A 23824-nucleotide genomic window follows, 5' to 3' on the forward strand; every position below is an offset into this window, starting at 1 on the left:
TATACATAAAAGACACTATACTCATCTTATCAGAGGCCGACGAAGACGGAGAAGCCATGAAAAGTCGAATAAATCCAAGATTTGCGAGAAAAACAGGAAAAAACACCGAGTTGTTAAGCTACGCAAAAAGGAATACAGATGGCGCCAGGATTGGCGACAGGCACGCATACGAATCGGAGGATAGGGAAGCCTTGGGAGCGGCTCCCCTTTTTCTTTCCCGAATTTGTATATCGCCAATCACCTCCTACGAGACGAAATCTCTGTCCAGGATGTAGATTGCCATGTGGCGTGTCTAGAATACGTCCTTTGATATGTCGCGATATCCCTTTCACGAGGGATACTCGCTCCAGGAGTTAGAATTCTGGTACCTTAAGGTAAATTCTCTGGGAATATCGCCGTAGTTGTAATATACCCTAGGAAGCTATCCAATAGGAACTTCCATCAGGACGACATGGCTTGAGCCCAGAAATATATATATATAAGTAAATTCATATATATATATATATATATATATATATATATATAAATTCATATATATATATATGTTTATATATACAGTATATATATATATATATATATATATATATATATATATATATATATATATATATATATATATATATATATATATATATATATATATATATATATATATATATATATATATATATATATATATATATATATATATATGTTTATATATATATATATATATATATATATATATATATATATATATATATATATATATATATATATATATATATATATATATATATATTGTCAACTTACAGACAAAAATAAAATAAAAACAGATTAAAACAACATACATTCCAAGAAACGGAATAAGTCACATATTAATCTGCAGTTCAAACTTCTTGTATTTTGATAAAAAATTTACAAGTTCAGTCTCGAGCACTCACCTTCTGGGTTTTCTACGTTAACTGAAAATTCTGCACAGCGTCTTTAATATTAAAATGATATGTGCTCTTCTACATTACAAACATCAAATCTTAATTCTTTATGGGCGAGCCTACAACGAGGAGACGAAGTTGATATGACTGGTTTTTACACTTAAAGACAAAGCATAATTTCACACATAGCATTTATTTTTTAAGGCTTGACCAACGGAGCGACACGAACCCTTTAGTCTGACAAAGGCCCCATCCCGACTGGCTATTAGTTATGGCACACCGTAGGACGTGGTTATGGCGTCCGTGGGCAGGTGCCACCTGTCTTAGAGGTGTCGCGGTAGTAGTCTGTTCTGGTACAACCCGCATTTTTCCGAATGTTCTCTGTCTCCTGGCTTTATGTTCGTCCGCACATTCTGTAAGAAAAATTAGGTGACAAAAACAGCCCTGTGTTGACAAATTGAGACGGCAACATAATGTTGTCGCCGGTGGAAGCTGAGACAGTATGCATTGCAGGCGTGCCAGCAGGCAGCGGTCGTTAACATGACCCCAAACAGGAGTTTCAAGTATTGATTACTTGACAAATTCCCCCCCCTAATTAACGGTTACTCCTGGAACTCTGGTAGGCTAGAAAAAAAAATGTATCACATCAAAATTTACTTTAGACTCAAACCCCAATATTACTATTCTTAACTTATGCATAAAATAGGTAATATGGCATAAACAAAAAAGAAAAGAAAAAAAATAGTGTCTTTTTTGGCCTTTGAGATAAGTCAATGAGACTTACATAACTCTGAAAGGCAATTAACTAGGTTTTTATTGGTCTCTAAAAGGACACAAAGCCACTAAAATACTAGGCTTTATCTCGTGGATTCACCAAGTCACTTAATTACAATCAAATACACTTTTTACGTTATACTTGGCCACCAAAAACATATCCTTTGTTTCTTTAACACAATCTGACATAAAACATATCTTTTTCTTATCAGACATTCATTAACTAACGAAGGCAACGGTATGGCTATTCATTGTCACCTTCTACCCTAAAGTTTGTTTGGTTGAGATGATTCCCTTGAAACTCAAAAATAAGTAATTAACCAAAGAACTCATTACATGAATCAGAGTTTATTGCTTGACTAAGCTATCCTTCAAACCACAGGTTAGCCTATCAAGTCTTGCAACACTAGGCCTACTGTTATAACTATCGTGTCACCAATATCTGGTTTTCCAATCATTCCGATTATTTACTTTACTCTTCGCCACGAACAAACGGAAATCTACGGCAAGTCTTTCGCCGTTTCTCAAAATTTTCACATTACTTATTTGTTTTCGTGAGTTAACTAGAACAGACAATCACATAAGAACTCAAGTTCTCGTCTCTATACCATGTTGTCAAATATTACCTAAAAACAATTAATCTTCGTTCACTTGTCAAGATCTTAGATTTCTTCTCAAAAAAAAAAAAAAAAAATCAGTCAAGGTGTGCTCTTTAGTAGGGAAAATGGCTAGTTTTGGATCCATATCCATAAGGCGATAAGGAAATCGATCCACAAGGGTGTCCCCCACAAACCTAACTCCAGCCCCTCCCTTAACCTCACTGGCTATCTCTAACCTAACTCCACCCCCTTCTCTTAACCTCATTGACTACCCTTACCGTATCTCTCTCTCTCTCTCTCTCTCTCTCTCTCTCTCTCTCTCTCTCTCTCTCTCTCTCTCTCTCTCTCTCTTTTACCTTACCTTACCAAAAAATAAGGCAATAAGGTAAGGTAAGGTAAGGTAAGGCTCTCTCTCTCTCTCTCTCTAACCTAACCTAACCTAACCTAACCTAACCATTCAATCTTAAACCTAACCTAACCTAAACATTCAATCTTAAACCTAACCTAACCTAACCTAACCTAACCCATCAAGTGAGTGAAAAAATGGTTCGATCCCCTGGCCGGCCAGAATCTATTGTCTCTGGGTGGTTCCACCTTGGGTCTCGGATCCTGAGATATGAGAGTGAATCCAGACATCAAGATGATATATGTGTGTATATGTATATGCATTGGTTAAACTTCACCCTATTAATTAAGATTAAATGGCTAAACATCACCCCTTTTTTAAGATGATATGGCTAAACTTCACCCTTTTAATGAATATTATAAAAGGCCAGACACGGTATTAACATTTTGTTTACAATGTTGATATCTCATTTATAACTTAAAGACTGAATACGAAATTCCAATGATGGATGTAAGATTTCAACTCCCCCTTTCACTTATCAATATTGCATAAGGGAGCTATCATTCAATCTTAAATAGTTATTATGGGAATTATTAAAGTTATCGTTATATTTTGAAATTATTGTTTATTACAATACTCATTATTATTATTATTGATTAAATCGGGAGAATTCAAGATTTTTATAGCTGGTGGCATTATATTATTTTGTATTACCTGGAATATATATTTCAGGTTGAAACTTCTAGTTAACAATAAACAACTGTTACGACTAATGTCTATCCTTGAACAACCCAGTACAATAATAATAATAATAATAATAATAATAATAATAATAATAATAATAATAATAATAATAATAATAATAATAACACGAATCCATCATTCAAACTTAAATAATTATTATGGAAATGATTAAAATTATCGTTATGTTTTGAAATTATTGTTAATAAAATTATTACAATATTACAATAACACCTGAATAAACAGATGTAGGTATATTTTGTCCTGCTGACAATGTGTTATCTTTCTCGTGATGATGATAAGCCACGATACTTGATACGATAACACCTGAATAAACAGATCTACGAATGTCTCCTCGTGACGATGAATGTTATCTTTCTCGTCAGCATCATAAGGTTTCGCATACATTGGATAGTGAAAGTAATATTTTAAAAAGCAGTATTTTATTTATCTTATACAACCAGACTGATCTTTATATATGCATGTATTTCTCATTTCTCCTAGTATACAAATTTTAAGCGGATTTGTAAGAATGCTTCCAATGTCATTTTTGTGAACTTTTTGAAGGACATCAAAGCCCTCTCGTATCCCAACCTCACTGTGCTCCACGGTTTAGAATTATTAGTTTTCATCCTCCACTGCTGAGATAAATGGTCTGGTTGGAGTCCTGATAAGGTATAAAACAAATAACTCATTAGACTCATGATGCCACCTCCACTAAGGAATAAATTAATCCCATGAATAATTCCCGGTCCTAATTAATAAATGAATAAAAAAAGAAAATAGAAATTAACTCACCGTCATAGATATAAATAAACTCGTGCAAACGTGGGACATCCCCTATCATGACTATTTCTAATAATTAGACTCAGGAAGGTTCATAGTTATCCCTCATTCTGATGCATTCTTTATATGTAATCGCTCTCTTTTCTCTCCCTTTATACTCAGAGCAGCGTCTCCTCATCAAACGAGTGAAATAATAATTAGGTACTATCCCATCATTTAGCCTTAAATTACTGGTGGAAAACATGGTCTTTATTTTCCGTAACGTATACCCTACCCCGTAATGACTAACTGAATGTATGAAGTATAAAACATATAACCCACACTTATATGATAAATCTGGCTGGATTGGTGTCATGAATTTGAACAATTCAAAGGATTTATTCCTCTTGAAGAAGGTCAAGAAATGCTTACTGTATATCTCTGGGCTAATACCATAACTATCAAAGAATATTATATAATTTTCAGGTGACTTAGCCACATAAAAGCAGACCCAGTGTCCCATGCTATTGATGTCTGAAGAGGTTTCCAACGTATTTGCGATGAAGGTGATAGCTTCCTCCCTGTATGACCTCAACCTTATACCTCCCACATGATCAGAAGAAAATATGCCTACGTAATTCACTAATTTCCCCACCCTCCCCCTTAGAGCTCTATCCAGCTCTCTAGTATCCATCAGTCCTAACCCCTCACATCACAATGAATAATCCTGTCCGCATCAATCGATAAAATACCCGTAGTATCTCCAAAAAGCATAATGAGATGGGGTGTCGTTACTGCTGTAGTCAATTTTAAAATGATTCGCATACTGGCTGATCTCTCTACTGGTAGAGCTTCTTTCATATCCTCATGTACGAAATTAAAATTAAAAATGGTTCTCCCCTCCGTAAAACTATCCAAGGATATAATATTCTCATCTTCTATGCCAATAGCCTTCCGAGATTCATAATACGCCTGCACAACTCTCTCTGGGAATGCTGCGTTTATATTATATACGGTACTTCCGTTAATGGTGATATGTATATTATTTACATTTGCATGGTGGAAGAATAATGGGTTTCTTGTATAATCCCCTGAAAAATGTCTCATATCAATTAGTACTAGTGTCATCTTGTCTGGAATGCACGAACCAAAAGGTTCATCTATCATTATTGACGATTCATTAATCCCAACAACGTATGTCTTATAAAGAGACTTACTGAATATGTATTGTATAGGCTTTGATAATAATGACTGATTCAACGCAGCCATTGCGTTATAATGAGGAGTGACACGATCTATCCATAACTTCGATTGCTGTATTGTCAGATTATTTAAATGTCCCTCCTTATCCGTGTTCGTAACCCAACTATCATTCGCTAACTCTAATCGAATTCTCAGATTGACAGAATCCATTAAATACATGTCAATATTTGCTAAATCTAGTAATAGTGGGAAGTATGTGTTAATTCCATAGATTTTAAGCTTGGGCATCTGCTTAACTTCCAAACGCTCCCACTCCTTAAATGTATCATCAGTATATTGCCTCGTAATCCCGTGCTCTTCACAATAATCATCATAGAAATATCCACACCTCGCTATATTCTCGAGTGAGTCCGGCTTCACATTCATCAACATCTTCATATAAGATAAATAATTGTATAAAGGACATGACTCGACCATCTTTTCATTCAGAAAGACGGATACGGACTTGAATAATGTATTACTCACCCCATTTACTACTCCCACATTTTGTGCCACTGTTAAATTGACACCATTTCTAGTGATATGAATGAATAATTCTAATGTTATACTCGATAAATCAAGAAAGGAACCGACCACCCAATTCACACGAAATTCTATATACCTATCAGACAATACCTGATTAATTCCCACATTACTGGGCATGAAGTCTACCCTCTCTTTAGAATTAATTGAACTTTCAATTAGTCGCTGCCTGTTAACATTTGGATATGATTCAGATATTCCTGCCATATACGAGGATACGGGAATCTTATTTCCACTTCCTGGGGTATTCGGTGTCATTCCAGCCATGATGTGAAGTTGAAAATTCTGCTTAGTTATGAAATGAGATTAAAGAAAGGATACAAACCCTATGATGTCCCACGTCCTAATGAATGTAGAAGGTTATACGCATCATTCTTATGCAATCTCCGCGTTCCTCCAGACTCCTTCTTAGTCTTACGAATCACTTTCAAACTGCTCCCTTTTTTTGACTTCCTTCTCTTTCCTGAACCTTTTAGAAGTCTTAACCCTGTTGACTTCAATGCCTGAACTCCATGTTTTTTTAAAGATTCCTTTAATGGTCTTTCCGCAGTGATCATATCGGACATTACAGCCCTACCAAATTCCTTAGCTGAAGGATTGAGAGCCTTGAATATAAAGGGTAATACCCTCCTAGCCACCCCTGATATAGCTGACAACACACTTCCTCCCCATCTTCGAGTCGGATAAAATATTGAAATATCTTCTAGCCCACCACCTCTTCTTAGGGGTGAAGAAAGAAAAAGCCTCCTAAATTCCTCTTCTGATGGTGGAATGAAGGTCAGTCTCATGATCTTGATCGTATCTACTCCGAAATAGTGATATAAAAAGAAAAAAAAAACTCTGCAGTAGTACAGCCTCCTGTGATGGTCAATTGTCAATTAATGCTAGGTACATCGGTATTTATCATTTTATTCACCTAACCCTGACATGGAGGACGCAGGTCACGCTAGAGTTTTCAACGAATCTTATGATTCTCCCATTCTGATCTGTGATGATTATAGATATTTCATCCAAAGACCTTTGTATTTAGAGGTTTATATAATGTGTTATGTATACCTCTATTCTTGCCGTTATCTATATGGAAACAGTCTAAAATATTTACAAGTTTGCCAGCAAAGTAACTCGGCTGTATCACATCCGAATAAATATACATATAATCAACTCCACAATTTTCAGATGGGAATGTATAGCTTGAAACCTCTTTTTTCTCTCCTTTTCCATAGATTATATATTCTGTATCAGCTCTGAAGCCCAGCAGATTGGATGCTTCACTGCTGAAAGTTATATGAATTGTTTGCACATCCCCCTTCCTGAATGAATCACCCTTAACATATTGTATGGTTATTTTTTTCTGAGTGTCATCCCATTTGAATATGGTGCTACGTTTAATGAATGCTGAATACCTATCACTAAAATAAACCTTTAATTCCATATTTAAATCGTCGTTTAAATTCTTAACCAACTTCTTCATATCCCCTGCCATGACACTAATATTAGGCGTATATGCATGTGTATGTGCCGCCATACTTTCACCAGTGGAAATATTATTAGCAGACTGGTATCGTGTATGCACCTTGATATGAAACTGTGTATCATTCGACTTTATGGCGTAGTACTGAATTGGGTGCATGATAGACACGAGACCCACTTCATACTCATAATCATCCCCCAAAACTATCGATGTAGTAATCCTGTTAATAAATCTACTAGGCTTGTTATCTGGATATGCATCTAAGCAGCCTATACTGGTTAAATAAAGCGTGTGGTCACCAGACATCTTCTTACCCTACTGAGGAGGGATATTTCAGTGAGTTCATATTTATAACTATTCATGCAGTATACATTTTTAGGAGGATGTAATTGAAACTCAATAGTTTTATTCACAACATTTTATTTTTGAAAAGAAATAGATTGAAAATAAACAGAAATGGTCAGGCATGCAAATACATTGACAAATAGCGACATTCAACGTCTCCTCTGTCAGCCCCACAGGTATCTCTATTTTCTTCATCAGCCTTAACAAAATTATTTACAATTTCTAATTTTCTTAATGGCCCCAGAAGATTGGATATAACCATATCCCCTTTATGTTTTTCATCCAGACTAGAAAATAACTTTTCACCTGCGACGATATAAACAGTCCTCCCTTCCAGTTCTTGATTAAAGGTGAATATACTCGGTAGATAGTAGGCCACCCATTTTGCATCAATTCTTCCTCTCCTGCCAATACCTAATGGGAAAAGCACATGTTGAACGTTATCAAATTTCTGCTCATTCAGCTTATCCTTCAAATTTGTTAATGCACTGTGGAAGTGATGTAATCTCCATTCTTCTGTATCTTCGCGAAGTCCGTTCACGTGATGTAAATCTTGGGAATACTGAACACTATTCCTTGCATATGGGTTATTCTCAATCGACTCTCCTATACCATACTGAGTTATTAAAGTTGCCACGACTGGGTTATCCACATACAAATCAAGCGTGGGTGTGTTCAAGATGGCCGTACCCGGCACACTCCTATCCCTTTGACATGCGTAACTTGTGCCAGGCTTTGTATATCTCATCCCTGCCACATCTGCATAGGGGTATGCCTCCACTACATCCTTCACAGCCCCAAAATTCTTACATGCCACCGCATTTATGGCAGTGACTATGCAGATACCTCGCTGCTTGTAGACAGGGCTGGTCAAGGATCCGAATATTACCTTGCAGGTGCTACTACCTTCCATCTTGAAGAAAGCTTCAAAACTTTTGATTGTCTATGCTCCTTCACCCAACTTATATACGATTTGCTTATCAATCTCTCCCCTCCTCCTCCTAACGACGTGATATTTCATGTTCCACCTTATCTGAGGCTACGCTTGTAAACAACTTCATCGAGGTGTATACTCATCTTGTTATCTTCAATTAACATGTACTATCATGTTATAACTCCTTCCATCTGATTACTGTCCTACCCTCCGCTCCTTATAGAACAGGTTATATCACGTTTCACGCGCCTCGTTAATAAGGAATCCAGGAAATATCCTGATGGGGATATTTATTCTTGAGATTTCTTTGATGTACACCCCCTCCCTTTTTAATTTCATTGACAGTTTTTAGCTGCTTTATTAGAGCTTTATTTCTAATCATCCAGTGAGGTATACTAGCAGTTTTTATTATATATTCATAGTCATTCAGATATTCATCCTCAACCACTTTTTTACCGTCAAATTTTTGTATCATATCTAAAATATTGTACTTATTAATCGGTGAAAGGAGATCCCCATTATCATCCCATCTCACGCTAACGGACCTTTCTAAGTACTTTAATACACTATTAACATAAGGTATTCTCTGCTGAGTGAAATACATGGGGATAATTTCAGCTAGCGAAGGCCTGCTAATGGGGTTCTGGCTGTTTATTTTGTATGTCCTGAGAGGAATCGAATTATTCTGCAGGACATTCCTCACATCTCTTATCTTGGGCGCTATAGTAGTCTTAACCATTTTTTGCGGACTATCCCTATTTCTCTTCCGACGTTCAATAGTCTTCAAGGGGATATTGCTGCTATTTCTGACCTTTGCCTGATATGATACATTCAAAGTTTCGGTTTTTTCCCGCACATTTGAAATATCAGTTCGTCCCCCCTCATCAGATGTCTTTTTTCCCATCATCCGCTCGTAAGTAAGTCTTGGAATTAAATACAATTCCCTCATGACTTTTTTTTATTATTAGCTTTATTTGAAGATACTTGATATTAGTCCTGCCGCTAGTGGTAATAATACAGACAGAATAGCTCCACCTCTCCTACTTTGGAGAATTTTCTTTTTCTTATGTATTGGGGTTTTCCTCAGTGCAATTTTCCGCACTTCCTCCCTGTATCTCTTTAATCTCCTGATATTATTCACGTCCTGTGTCAGATTCTTCTTCAAGAAATTCTGAAATATTTCGGAAATTGTATTAATATATTTTCCTCCAAGTACAGTTATTATTTTACACGTATGTTTGGCGGGTAAATGGGATAGAAAAATAATGAATTCCTTATTCTTTTCTATTAGACCCCTCCTTTTACAGCTGGTCATACTTGAATTATATGGCTTTCATCAAGCCATGAATTAAAGTGGTCTGGGTATCCACTCCACTTAACTAAATACTTCCTTTTGCCACCAACCGTTTTTCTCCTCAACACTATTATATCATACAGTTCAGGTAGAGTCGTTGGGATTAATTCTTCTCTATAAAACACACCTTGAATTTCTTCACCACTTAAATCCTCCAAATAATAGACAGTCGGTTGCTGACTTTTGTCAATCCTTCTTATCCTGAAGATCTCATAAGTATTCTGCACTGTGAAACCACTTCTGAAGGGAGCATTCCTTTTCTCATCGGCAATACGTACAGTCCTTCCAACACTGAGATTGAAACTGAATGTCTTTTTAGTCTCGTCATTCTTAATATACATCCTCGCAAATTGCCTTTCCACATCTTCTCTTGCGGTTAGTACATGAATCTGATGCGGGGTCTGATTAGCCCCTAACCCGCGATGAGGTGAATCATTATAACTGGTAACAATGTCATTTAACACATTTATATAAGTGAGTGTATTATTATGAGTTAAGTGTTTGTAAATTTTACTCTTCAATGTTCTAATTACCCGCTCAGCAATTGAAGACTTTATCTCTCTTGAATATACACTATACAATTTTATCTTTTTCCTATCAAGATATTGACGGACATATCTATTATAGAATTCCCCTCCCTCATCAGAGTTCAGACGTGACACTCCCTTAAAATCGTCACTGTCGAGGACAGTTTTGAGTGCCTGCATCACACTAGTGCTATTTTTCTTCTTTATGGGTACTACTTGAAGATAGCGGGAAAATATATCAATAACAATTAAAAGATATTTATAACCACGGTTGTATCTCGCAAGTCTCGACATGTCAGCGAGATCACAACCAGCTATAACTCTAGGCTTGGGTGATAGTACTTTCCTCCTTGTGAACTTCTTCCGCGTGATTTTATGTAAGGTATATGATGACTGGCTTTCTAGAAAATCTCTAACAATACTCCTAGTAATGTTTTCATCCACCTTTCTCGCATTTTTAAACAATGTCTCTACACCACCGTAGCTATTCGGTGACTTTTCAGTTTCGTAAAGTCTTTTTATAATCGAGTTATGCCTTCTGCTCACCATTGAAAAATTACTTGATACTCAGTCTTCCCTACTATGTTAGTACGAAGTTGCAATTCTTCTGGAGTATTCGGTCCCAGATCAACTAATAACTAACCATACTTATTATGAGATAAAGCCCTTTTATATATTTCAGTAAAGTCAGGACCCTTCCTCTTGCCATACAACTGACGTCCGAGTATTTCGATCTGACCAATATCCCTATTCCTCATTAATATATAATGAGAACAATTCAGACTTATACTTCTGCTAAATTTACCCGAGTGGAATACGTTCTGAGTTATAAATATTACTGAAATGTTTGAGTGTCGACCTGCAGTGAATGCTTGAGTGACAAATTTATTATCACACGCCTCTATAAAGCAATCATCAAGGACGAATAATAAGCCCAAATCTCCTACTGCACTGTCTGTATATTCAAAAGGATTCAGGATCTCCCTACTAATTCTAAATTTATTTCTAATCCCGGTATGCCGCCCTAAGGGATGGTCGTCTACTCCACAGTATAGGAGAGTGTGAAAGACTTCATGATATTTTTCGATAATCTTTTGAGTCAACTGTGTTTTCCCTGAATTGCTATATCCAGCTATTATTATCCTGGATGGGGACGAAAATATATTTGTCACGTCTTTAGGGAAGTTTGAAGTTGTCATTGTGAAGGTGTGAATGCCAATGAGGAACTATTCAATATATACATATCTATAAATTATATTATGGGGGGGGGGGTGTTCAGTTTAGTGAAACACTGGATTTATATATTTTTTTTTAATTTTATTTACATTTATTTACAGTTTCAAAGTTTTTTATTTCCTTCATTCAAGTGGGATGCTATTATATAAAAAATTTTCTTTATTTAAATCTGTTTACACGAGGTGTTTTTAATGTTTCCATCATTCGGGAGTGAGCTACTATAAACATTATGGAAATTATAATGATGATGATGATGATGATGATGATGATGATGATGATGATATTCTATTTTTCTTTTAAACCAAATGAGTTACAGATGCATTTACAGACTTGAATCAGGTCAGTGTCACAGTCAGTGCTATTTACCATGAGTTAGGGGTGAAAAGGAAGGTATTAGAGGAAAAAAAAAATTAGAGGTATACAGCCGTAGCAGGGGGTAGCGGTTAAGAGGTGAAATCTTCGCCTTCCTCGGGAATTTCAACCTCTGTGATAATTATCCTACCAGTCTGTATACCCCTTCTCTTCTTGTGTGAATTGATATTGTTGTGCATTCCTCTCCGTTTGATGCAACCTGTTGGAGAGACACCTATCTGTAATGATACCATCCCGGATGTAGAGGGTGAAGAATGTGTAGGAGGAGGAGGAGGAGGAGGAGGAGGAGAATGTTGACTACGTACCCTCCTTAGTGCATTGTTATTTTTACTCCTTTGTCTCATAATAATTGGTTTCTTGAGAAATCTTTGCAAAGAAAGAGTAGAATTAGGTATTGGAACAGGAGGAGGAGGAGGAGGAGGAGGAGGAGGAGGAACGGAGGGGCGAGAGGTGTCCACACCGAGTGTGATAGCCGGAGGGAGGCATGAAAGTTCATTAACCCTTCCAGCCATATCATCACGAACCTTTGGATGACCGTATGAGTAAGATTCATATGGCGTCAAGTAATATCTCTTATCTTCGTAGGGAGATAGGGCTATCTTACAATTACGGGTTAAACACAGTCCCCTCAATATTTTGCAGGCTATACACTTCTTTTGTCAATATATCACTCCCCCCTATGGAATCCTTATATTGCTGATGTTCTATAGAATGTTGGATTGACTGCTGAATACCTTTAAGAGTGTTAGATCGGCTATTCATTGTCTTGTAAAAGTATACTTTAGGCTTGACACCTACAAATTCGGTAATGTGGTCATTTGCAGTCTCAAGCTTTAAGAGACCAAGACTCCCCTTCTCTCTTGCATCGTGCAATTGATGGTCTTCGGGAAAGTTACTTAAGTCAAAATATTCTTTTAAAGGGCCTTTTAACTCATCATCTAGATTTTCAACTTCCAAAGTAAAGAAGAAACTATCAGTATCCATGTAAAGCAGCTTTATCTTTTCACCGTATAATCTTACGAGGGTATCATAAAAGAAGTAATACATAATCTTCTTTGATAAGTCTAGGATAGAGAAACCAATGTATATGGGAGAATCTGCCGTAATATTCGTCATGGTGTGATTTACAATTACTCTATCCTCACTGATGACATCAACAGACTTGAATGTATGTTTAGAGACATTTCGGAGGAGTGTGTCTTCATTGTCGACGATTACACTCTTGGTTGAGTAGTTTAACTGATTTTTAATCGTAACCCCAAAGAGAGAGTTCATCATAACTTTTATAGTTGATTTCTTATCACAATCTGTCTCCCTCGCGCGCATAGCCGCACATCCTGCTATATACTCACGAAGGTAGTATTCCTGTCTGAATTTATACACCCTTTTGATAGTCGAAATCTTTAACCCTAACCTTATGAGTGTTTGCAAGAGGGGAAGGCATATTAATTTATTATTCATGGGGAGGTGTGTACCCACTAGCTTCCTATTTTTTCGGGGGATGTTAATATTCAGTTCCTTGAGGAGATCCTGAGAATATTTAGAGATCATATCCTTCGTGATATTAAGATGTTGCATGGCAAGGGGGAAGGCATCAGTTCTCACAGCCACAGAATCTTCAACATGCTCTGTGTCACATAGAATAAAATATCCAATATCGTCATGCGCATCAATGGACAAGATATCCCTTTGTCTGAAAGCATCCAATTCTGAGAGGGATAACTCTGAAATATCATCAAGTGGCATTCTGAACTTAGCCATGACGGTTGGGTAAAGAGAGGTGAAATCTGCATACAGTATATATTGTGATTTAGTCAATGAAGGATTAAAGTTAGGATTTATGGATATATTGTCGGCGATTGCGTGACGACGGATTAGACTGCAGAACCCTCCTCGAATATTTTCTGTGATAAGTTGATACAACTCTCCATCACTGATGAGAGGTAGTTTTATACGTGTTCTACAGAGAAAGGCTTCCAGAGAGAGAGAAGTGCAGGTTAGGAAATATGTGCAGTCTAGGCGGAAAGAAGAAAATAAGGCTTCTCTCCATGCCATAAAAATATCACACAGCATTGCAACATCAACTAGTAAGTATAATAAGGTATAGTCAAGGAGATTACAACATTGCGAAGCCTTCCATACAGATTTGATATGTTCGTAATCATCTTCAGAAATTGAGGAACTCGTCAACCTGTTATTGAATTTAGTTCTTGTTGGGATACCATCTTTAAGAAGGATGTCATACCCCGTAACATAATCATAAGGGTAGAATTGTTTGCCAGTCTTAAGTACGAGATCCTTTACTTCATCTGCATATCCTTCCAACAATCGTTTTGATATATGCAGTGAACCATTATTACGAATATGACTCTTAGCTAGATTGGAAATGCTGCCTCTTATTATATTGACTGAATCTACGAATTTTATCCTGCCTACAGTGCCGTGATAAAATTTTAAACCGTCATTCTTCAAGATATCAAATCTAAATTGAGGAGAGGCATGCTTTAATATGAGGGGTAAATCATAGGACAAATTATGTAAGTACACTCGGAGGGTTGGAACGACATCCTTAATGTTAAGATTGCATTTATTACATAGAGCACTCTTATAATTATCATATTGTAAATAATGTAGATGATGCCGGTTTTTGGGTATATTCTCATTAAATTTAACTTTACATACATCACACTCCACAGCCTCTTTGAAATCCCTTAAGCTTTTCTCAGTCATATGCAGGGGATATTTTGACAAACTCTCACAAATATCCTTCCAGTCACTTGTCAGATTATTCAGGATCACATCGATGCAGTCTTCCCCGTGACCGATTCTATGACTTACATACTCGCATGTTCTACCATTAACAATAACATACGCATAAGCAAAGGGTTTTTGTTTAGCTATTATTTTCTGATCTCCAGGTGTGTATATGTTATACGCCTCGAGGTCCATGAAAGCAATGTGAGACCTTTTAAGTAAGGCAGCCGGGTTTTTAAAGGTTTTGTACGAGCCACGTGGTGGGTAAGACACTGTTGTCATACTTTGACAGGAAGATGTGTGCAAGTGACAGAGGTCATCCGAGGAAAAGAATGTTAAGCATTTCTTGCATATACTTTGAACCCTCTTATGACGTACTTACCTATGATAACTGCATAGACACTTCATGAAAGTGAGCAGGTTTCTAATAAGGGCAATGTGAACATCATTTATTAGTAGGAGAGGAACAAAATGAGTGGCTGATGGGTTCCGTCCTGTCCTAGCTAAATGAACGGTGTAATGTTTTTTATTATTTACTTTATTGGATTTCTCTATTTTCTTCAAGGCATAGGTGTAAATGTTAATGTCATTATCTTTCTCAAGAGTCTATACCTGCTGTTGGGTTAAAGTTAATATTAATATCACCCCCTATTTTATTCCTAACATCTCTATGCAAATGCCCTAGCTGGATTTCGGGCTTGGCTGTAATAATAAAAAATGCAATTAGGGAAGTGATAAGGCAATTATAACCGCTATTAATAATGATTATATTCTTGGCTCCTCCAACACCTGCAGGATATGGGGTAAAGTGACCAATATTACCCAATTCTCTACGACTGACAAATAGCTCCATAACTGCTATTTTCCTTATATTCCATCCGGATCCTTCAACTGCATTCATTCTTTCCTCTAGCATGACAGGTAGATTTTCCAAAGTGTGATTAATGAAATCATCCTCCTCCCCCAGGGTGACTATGAAAGGTGTTGTTCGCAGGTAAAAGAAGTTAGAAATATGAGTCCCGTTGTCAGTCATTTTACTTATCTCTATTTTCAAGGTGAGGGAAATATTTCCCGAGAATCTGTCAAACTTATTTAAGGCCGTCTTGATCGTCTCTATAATTAATTGTCTATGACTCGAAACACAGTTAATAATGCATCTGTAACTCACCGCATTTAGGGGTATGTCGAAGATTCGGAAGACGTTGTTTGGGAACTTTGGACGTCCGGCAGAGTCTTCACCATTCTGATGTTGCGAGGAAGTAGGAGGCTGTCGCCTACCACCACCAACATGGTAGGGGACAGTAGAAGAAGAGGTGGAGGCAACATCACTATTAGGAGACGGGGAAGAGGGGAAAGGCGCACCGGATTCAAGATCCTCCAGAAGAGCTTCAGTGCTTGACTTTACTTCTGCCCAGTCATCTCGTGTTGGCATCATTTCGTAGTCAGGCCATCGAAGTAAAATATTGCAGTCCTCATTTATCTCCCTTAGTTCCTGTGACGAAGGGCTATGAGGGTGGTTGACATCTCTATCCACATTAATGTCACTGCCTTCACTCATAATTCCTGGGAAAGGTAAAAGGCACGTTTTGAAAATAAATAATTGTCATATATATATAATATATATATATATATATATATATATATATATATATATATATATATATATATATATATATATATATACTTTTCCAGCTTGAAAGAGGTTAAAAATTGTGTAGATACTACGTCTTATAAGAGAAGTTGGGAGGAGGTGAACGTCGTCCGTGTGGAGGATTCCTTCCAGGTTATGATGAGGATCAGATTTTTGCTGGAAGCACTGAATTAGATGCAACTGCTTCACGCGAGAGTAGCCGAGGTTTTGATAGAATTTCGTATGCGAAACCTTATGATGCTGACGAGAAAGATAACATTCATCGTCACGAGGAGACATTCGTAGATCTGTTTATTCAGGTGTTATCGTATCAAGTATCGTGGCTTATCATCATCACGAGAAAGATAACACATTGTCAGCAGGACAAAATATACCTACATCTGTTTATTCAGGTGTTATTGTAATATTGTAATAATTTTATTAACAATAATTTCAAAACATAACGATAATTTTAATCATTTCCATAATAATTATTTAAGTTTGAATGATGGATTCGTGTTATTATTATTATTATTATTATTATTATTATTATTATTATTATTATTATTATTATTATTATTATTGTACTGGGTTGTTCAAGGATAGACATTAGTCGTAACAGTTGTTTATTGTTAACAAGAAGTTTCAACCGGAAATATATATTCCAGGTAATACAAAATAATATAATGCCACCAGCTATAAAAATCTCGAATTCCCCCGATTTAATCAATAATAATAATAATAATGAGTATTGTAATAAACAATAATTTCAAAATATAACGATAACTTTAATAATTCCCATAATAACTATTTAAGATTGAATGATAGCTCCCTTATGCAATATTGATAAGTGAAAGGGGGAGTTGAAATCTTACATCCATCATTGGAATTTCGTATTCAGTCTTTAAGTTATAAATGAGATATCAACATTGTAAACAAAATGTTAATACCGTGTCTGGCCTTTTATAATATTCATTAAAAGGGTGAAGTTTAGCCATATCATCTTAAAAAAGGGGTGATGTTTAGCCATTTAATCTTAATTAATAGGGTGAAGTTTAACCAATGCATATACATATACACACACATATATTATCTTGATGTCTGGATTCACTCTCATATCTCAGGATCCGAGACCCAAGGTGGAACCACCCAGAGACAATAGATTCTGGCCGGCCAGGGGATCGAACCATTTTTTCACTCACTTGATGGGTTAGGTTAGGTTAGGTTAGGTTAGGTTTAAGATTGAATGTTTAGGTTAGGTTAGGTTAGGTTAGGTTAGGTTAGGTTAGGTTAGGTTAGGTTTAAGATTGAATGGTTAGGTTAGGTTAGGTTAGGTTGGGTTAGGTTAGGTTAGGTTAGGTTGGGTTAGGTTAGGTTAGGTTAGGTTAGAGAGAGAGAGAGAGAGAGAGAGAGAGAGAGAGAGAGAGAGAGAGAGAGAGAGAGATACGGTAAGGGTAGTCAATGAGGTTAAGAGAAGGGGGGTGGAGTTAGGTTAGAGATAGCCAGTGAGGTTAAGGGAGGGGCTGGAGTTAGGTTTGGGGGGGACACCCTTGTGGATCGATTTCCTTATCGCCTTATGGATATGGATCCAAAACTAGCCATTTTCCCTACTCTCTTTAACAGTGACTGTGACATCATAATGCTTGCTCAGGGAATTCACACATCATTACATTTGTTTCATTCATTTTCGCTCATGGCTGGCCTTTTAATACAACATATTCATGCTCCCGGCTAAATAATTTGACATCACTTTCTCAAAATAACCTAATAACAATGGTCGGTGTCATCAATCAGACCGAACACTTGGCAAAGAAATCACTTATGACACAATGTTACTAAAAGAAACCAAACGCAAAATTTTTAAATCTCCTACGTGACAATACTAATTACTTAATAACTGTTAACAACTGAACTCGCTTCTGCTATTACGTTAACGAACGAATTTTCATCATTTAGGATAATCTCAGACGAAACTGACAAACAATAGCTCCACTCTTTCTTTTAAAACATTTCATAACAATCTAAACGTGCTATTGATCGACAAGACGGAATATGAGGTAAGAACAAATATTGTGACACTAATTTCCCAAATCACCAATTTAACTAATTTATATCTCCTTTTTTCAGTAATCTTATTATATAAACACCCAAAAGGGACATTACAAAGAATTTCATAACTTACGCCTTATCTCTGAACTTACATACGTTCTACATTTCCTCTCTGGAATTAAACAATTTGTTATTGTTAACACAAAGTTATCTCAACATCTGACTTTAATTCTTTTCCAAAAATCACATTTATCATCTTTGACCACAAAGGTCTCAAAAACAAACTTAAATTTCGATAAGTCAAAGAAACTATGCAATGAAAACTTATAGTTCATACAGCATAAAGAACAATTATTCTTTTAACCACACAGCCACAAAATCAATCTAATTTTCTTCTTTTGTGAACAGAAAAGTTAATCTTTACTCGAAGCTTTAACACCGAAAACATTTTACTCGACTAGTTACTTTCTTCAACCAAAACTAGTGTAATTTCATTTAATTCGAACATTATGTAAAGAAAACGGAATGATAGCTTCGTTATTCTACACACTTTTTACTAAATCTCAAAACATATTAGTTAACCATAAAACTACAGATTTTGTATGATGTTACTTAACTTCTGTGGGGGGTTGATTGCTGTGGGGCACCTTGGGTCCCTCGTCCTACAGTTGCTATCTGGGACCTCTTCCAATTTTCGGGATTATCCTTGACCTTTGTGGGCGTGCTATTTCTACCAATACGCCCGCTGCTGCTGCTTGAACAACGAAATCCTTTATGACACGGATAATCAAACACACTCCAACTGCTGTTGACAGGGTCCTGGATCGCCATTTCGCACGGCGATTTTCGAGGCTGTTGCTCCAGCGACGGGAAACGGAATACGGTAACAATTTTAGACGTACATGAGAGGGTACAGTCTTCTCTTCTGACAGGAACATTGCCGTGTCATACTCTCTAGGACGAATGTGTTTCCTTACAATTTGCTCTCTTGGCCACCATCTGTTTCGGCCCTCTCGACTCGATGTAAGGGCGCTAAGGTCTCCTCCCCACAGGTCCTCCGTGGGTGACTGCTCCACAAAACTCCTGGTTGCTCCCTTCTGGACGGGAACAAAGTTACTGGCGGTGCTTACGCCTAACCTCCGTTGTAGGTGTCTTCTCAGATGTGCCCATGACCTGGGTTCTACGAATACGAGTTCTCTCCTCACTTTCCTAAGGAATTTCCTCTATTCCTCTGTTTCACCATGATGATTTTCTGACGATCAGTCAAACATTGCTTCGTCTTCGTTGCTTCCAAAAAACTCAGAAAAGTTTTGTAATGGCTGTATAGTCCATTCGCTCCAGCCCGGGGTTCGAACCCATCTTCTAGTGAAGGGATGTTTTGGTATTTTCCCTGCTGTGCTAGCCTTTCTGCGCCCATTAAAGTTCCGCTGTGTACAGGTTCTCCTTGTGTCCTTACGAAATGCCGTAGGCCTCCGACAGTTTCGTCGACCTCAATGTACAGTTAGAATCAAAAGACCACCGACACTCAGGGGAAATCTTTCGTCAGATGTCTCTAGTGTTATCATGACAAAACAGACAAGGAATTGCTCTTCTCACAACTTCTACGAAATGTGCGGAGTATTCTGAAACCTTAGCGATTCAGACAGTAAAGGACTGCCTTTGTTAGCAAAAGCATACAAATGTTACAAATCTAGTTGCCCTAATTCAATTCTGTATAATCATTTGACGTTTCAGCTATTCACTACAAATGCAAAACATACATACACGCAGAGACACACACATTATATATATATATATATATATATATATATATATATATATATATATATATATATATATATATATATATATATATATATATATATATATACAAACCATTATTTTCCAATTGCTACTTTTTTCGTAAGAGGGAATAAGTAGACACTTTCCAGGGAAGGTAGGGCAGGGGGAGTTTCTTCTTAACACCCCTTCCCCGGCCAGTCCGACACTGAGGAAATAGGAAAGTCATTTCTGTTTTAGGGGTTGTGCAGACAGGTTAAGTGTAGATTCTTGATACAGCCTGTAAGATATTTTATCAGTGTCTGAATGTTAATTGATACCCGTAAAAGTTCTAGCAAATTTGGCTATTCCAATTAATCATTAGTTGATTTGTAAAAGATAGCAGCATTAGAATAAAGTAGCTGCTGTTAATGGAAGGTTGATAAGTAACGAAATTCAAGCCTTAACTTTGCCTAATAGATAATCAATATTGGATATAATAGATACTGATGACTGCAAAGCACCTTGAATACAAACAGAATCTAGAATTTCGTATCGAAAATAATTTATAGTGAGGTAAATGAGGACGCTATCACATTTTGGCAAAGCGTTTCAAAAATTAGTTTCATTAACAAATCATATATAAAAAAATATTTAGCCTCCGAACAACATAATTTTCTGAGATTTTGTCATGAATCTATGATATATCTATTTTCCAGACATGAATCCTCTAATTTTCTTGAAAAAAAAAAAAAAAAAACACGAATAGATGGCATAAGCACGAAATGATTCCCCGTTCTAATACCCTGATTGTAGGTTATCAATGATTATAAAATTGCTAGTAGCTTCATCTTGAGAAATTATACAGTTTTGAGATCAAACTAACTTCTTATCAATTTCAAGCACACAGGTTTTATAATCTTGATTCAAATAGGCTTAGCTTTTTATGATAAAATCCTTATTTACAGTGATCAAGTGCCCGAATTAGCACAGCTATGTGGTGTTAGATGTGGGTCTTTTAACCCAGTGAATTATGCCAGGTAGACGGGCGCTTCACAAGCAAAAAAATGCATTACTACCCGCGAAGCTCTAGTTCGGATTGTTCGAGCAATAGCTATCAATACCAGCTCCTCGGCCTAACAGGGTAGTAGTTAAACCACAATTTCTAGTTGAACCACATTTTTTACAGCTGGTGCCGTAAGTGGGGGAAGGAAAAATACAAATATTGAAATATCTTGGAAATAAATGTATGATTGTCCTTTTAATCACTAAGTCATGCAGCTGAGAAGCGATACTCATGGATTCCTAAATATTTTCTCTCATTCTTTAGATTTTATTTCCTGAGCTTCTTCCTCTATCCCCTGATTCATTGTCTAACATTTGTTCCTTTCTATCATTATTTATTCATTTATTTATTAAACATTATCTTTACAATTAATGCCCTTCCTCTTTGGTGCTCGTCCTAGAGTGTGAACTTTGGTTCTTAGCTTCTCACTGTGCCTTCATAAAAGAAATCTCTCCCAAACGGTAGCATGAAACACCTTCACTTGACCATTCCAACTTGGAACTATTTGATATTTGTGTGAAGCCAAGACAAAATATTCATTAGCTGGATTTCGGAATAAGGCATTTGGAGATCTGTATTTCATTTTACTCTATCTTAGTTTTTACAATCTCCATCAAACTAAAAAAAAAATCGCATTGTGAAGCATGCTTCCATGAATACGTGGTGACACTCAGATTTTTTATACAATATATATCCCATTCCTTTATCATTATTCAAGTCAACGAAAATATCTTAGTTGATTTCAAAGCAACCGGTTAGATTTTCCTATAAAACATTTAAGATATATAGAGGAGTATAAGATATAATGATCAAACTATATGCAGCCGGGCAAATGTTGGCATGCGGAACCTTGAGGAACTAAATCCTCCAAACGCCCAAAAGCAAAAGACGACTCACTAATAATATTATTTTTCCCCAAAATCACCCATTATTTAGACAAGCATTTGAATCTCACAAAATAATCCCGTTATTTATACCCTGTAATTACTATCTCCAATTTTCTCATTTGGTCACGATAATCATCAGATGAATCACGCACTTGCAATAAAAATTGAATGAGCACTGTAGCAAAGATTTTACTGTATATGTTTAAAATTGTAGTTTAAATGGCAATGCTAACCATTTTATGCAAATATAGCTGACGGTGAGACGACAAAACTCAACGAATGGGAATGTAAAACAAAATGATGAATAAAGGGAAAGTGGCTTTGGGTCTAAAGACTAAAACGGTGCATAACCCTGAATCTGAATAACTTGAGAAATATTTCAAAATAAAGTAACCTAACGTACTACGAAATGTTACAATCTATGAATATCTATAAAAAGGAAGTAGTTTATAGCAGTCAATCTACATCTGAAAAATAACGATAAACCTTTGGGAGCATAATACAATAATTTCTATAGGAAACAATGAAAAATAATAACAAAATATTTTTTGATATGCACAAATGTCTAAAAAGAAGTTCATGTGCTGGTAGATTACTTTATTAACTAGAGTATGCTCAACCCATTTGAACTCTCTCTCTCTCTCTCTCTCTCTCTCTCTCTCTCTCTCTCTCTCTCTCTGAACGTCCTTTAGGTGGGTATACCTCATGTATGGTGTTTTTCATTATCAATATTTTACAACGTAGAACCATAATTGAATCTACTCTTTCGTTCATCGGTAACTTGAACAAAACCAATGTCAAAATAAGCTAATGTACCTGTTGACGGAAGGAATTGTTTAGCCACGACACTTCAAGATTTTCTACATGATTTTGTGGGTTCATGATATATATATATATATATATATATATATATATATATATATATATATATATATATATATATATATATATATATATATATATATATATATATATATATATATATATATATATATATATATATATATTTGGGCTCAAGCCATGTCGTCCTGATGGAAGTTCCTATAGGGTAGCTTCCTAGGGTATATTACAACTACGGCGATATTCCCAGAGAATTTACCTTAAGGTACCCAGAATTCTAACTCCTGGAGCGAATATCCCTAATGAAATGGATATCGCGACATATCAGAGGACGTATTCTTGACACGCCACATGGCAATCTGCACCCCAAACAGAGATAACACATCGAGGGGTCAATTGGCAAGAAACGAAAACGGGAAAGAAAAAGGGGCAGCCGCTCCCAAGGCTCCCTCTTCTCCAGTTTCGTAAGCGTGCCTGGCGCCAATCCTGGCGCCATCTGTATTCCTTTTTGCGTAGCTTAACAACTCGGTGTTTTTTCCTGTGTTTCTCGCAAATCTTGGATTTATTCAGCTTTTCATGGCTTCTCCAACTTCGTCGGCCTCTGATAAGTTGAGTACCATTTCTTTTATGTATAAATGTAGGCTCTTGGTAAATTTTTATGTGATTAATAGTATTAA

The 23824-nt window shown here is 36.4% G+C and overlaps 1 protein-coding gene across 1 annotated transcript; it reads right to left on the reverse strand.

The window, feature by feature from the left end:
• Positions 1-4380: 4380 nt before the first annotated feature.
• Positions 4381-6191, reverse strand: LOC137643733 (uncharacterized). The gene has a single exon (XM_068376434.1). The coding sequence runs from the start codon at positions 6189-6191 to the stop codon at positions 4839-4841; it is 1353 nt and encodes a 450-aa protein (XP_068232535.1). The 3' UTR covers positions 4381-4838.
• Positions 6192-23824: the final 17633 nt, after the last annotated feature.

This window comes from Palaemon carinicauda, chromosome 7 (assembly GCF_036898095.1).
Source record: "Palaemon carinicauda isolate YSFRI2023 chromosome 7, ASM3689809v2, whole genome shotgun sequence".
NCBI lineage: Eukaryota > Metazoa > Arthropoda > Malacostraca > Decapoda > Palaemonidae > Palaemon > Palaemon carinicauda.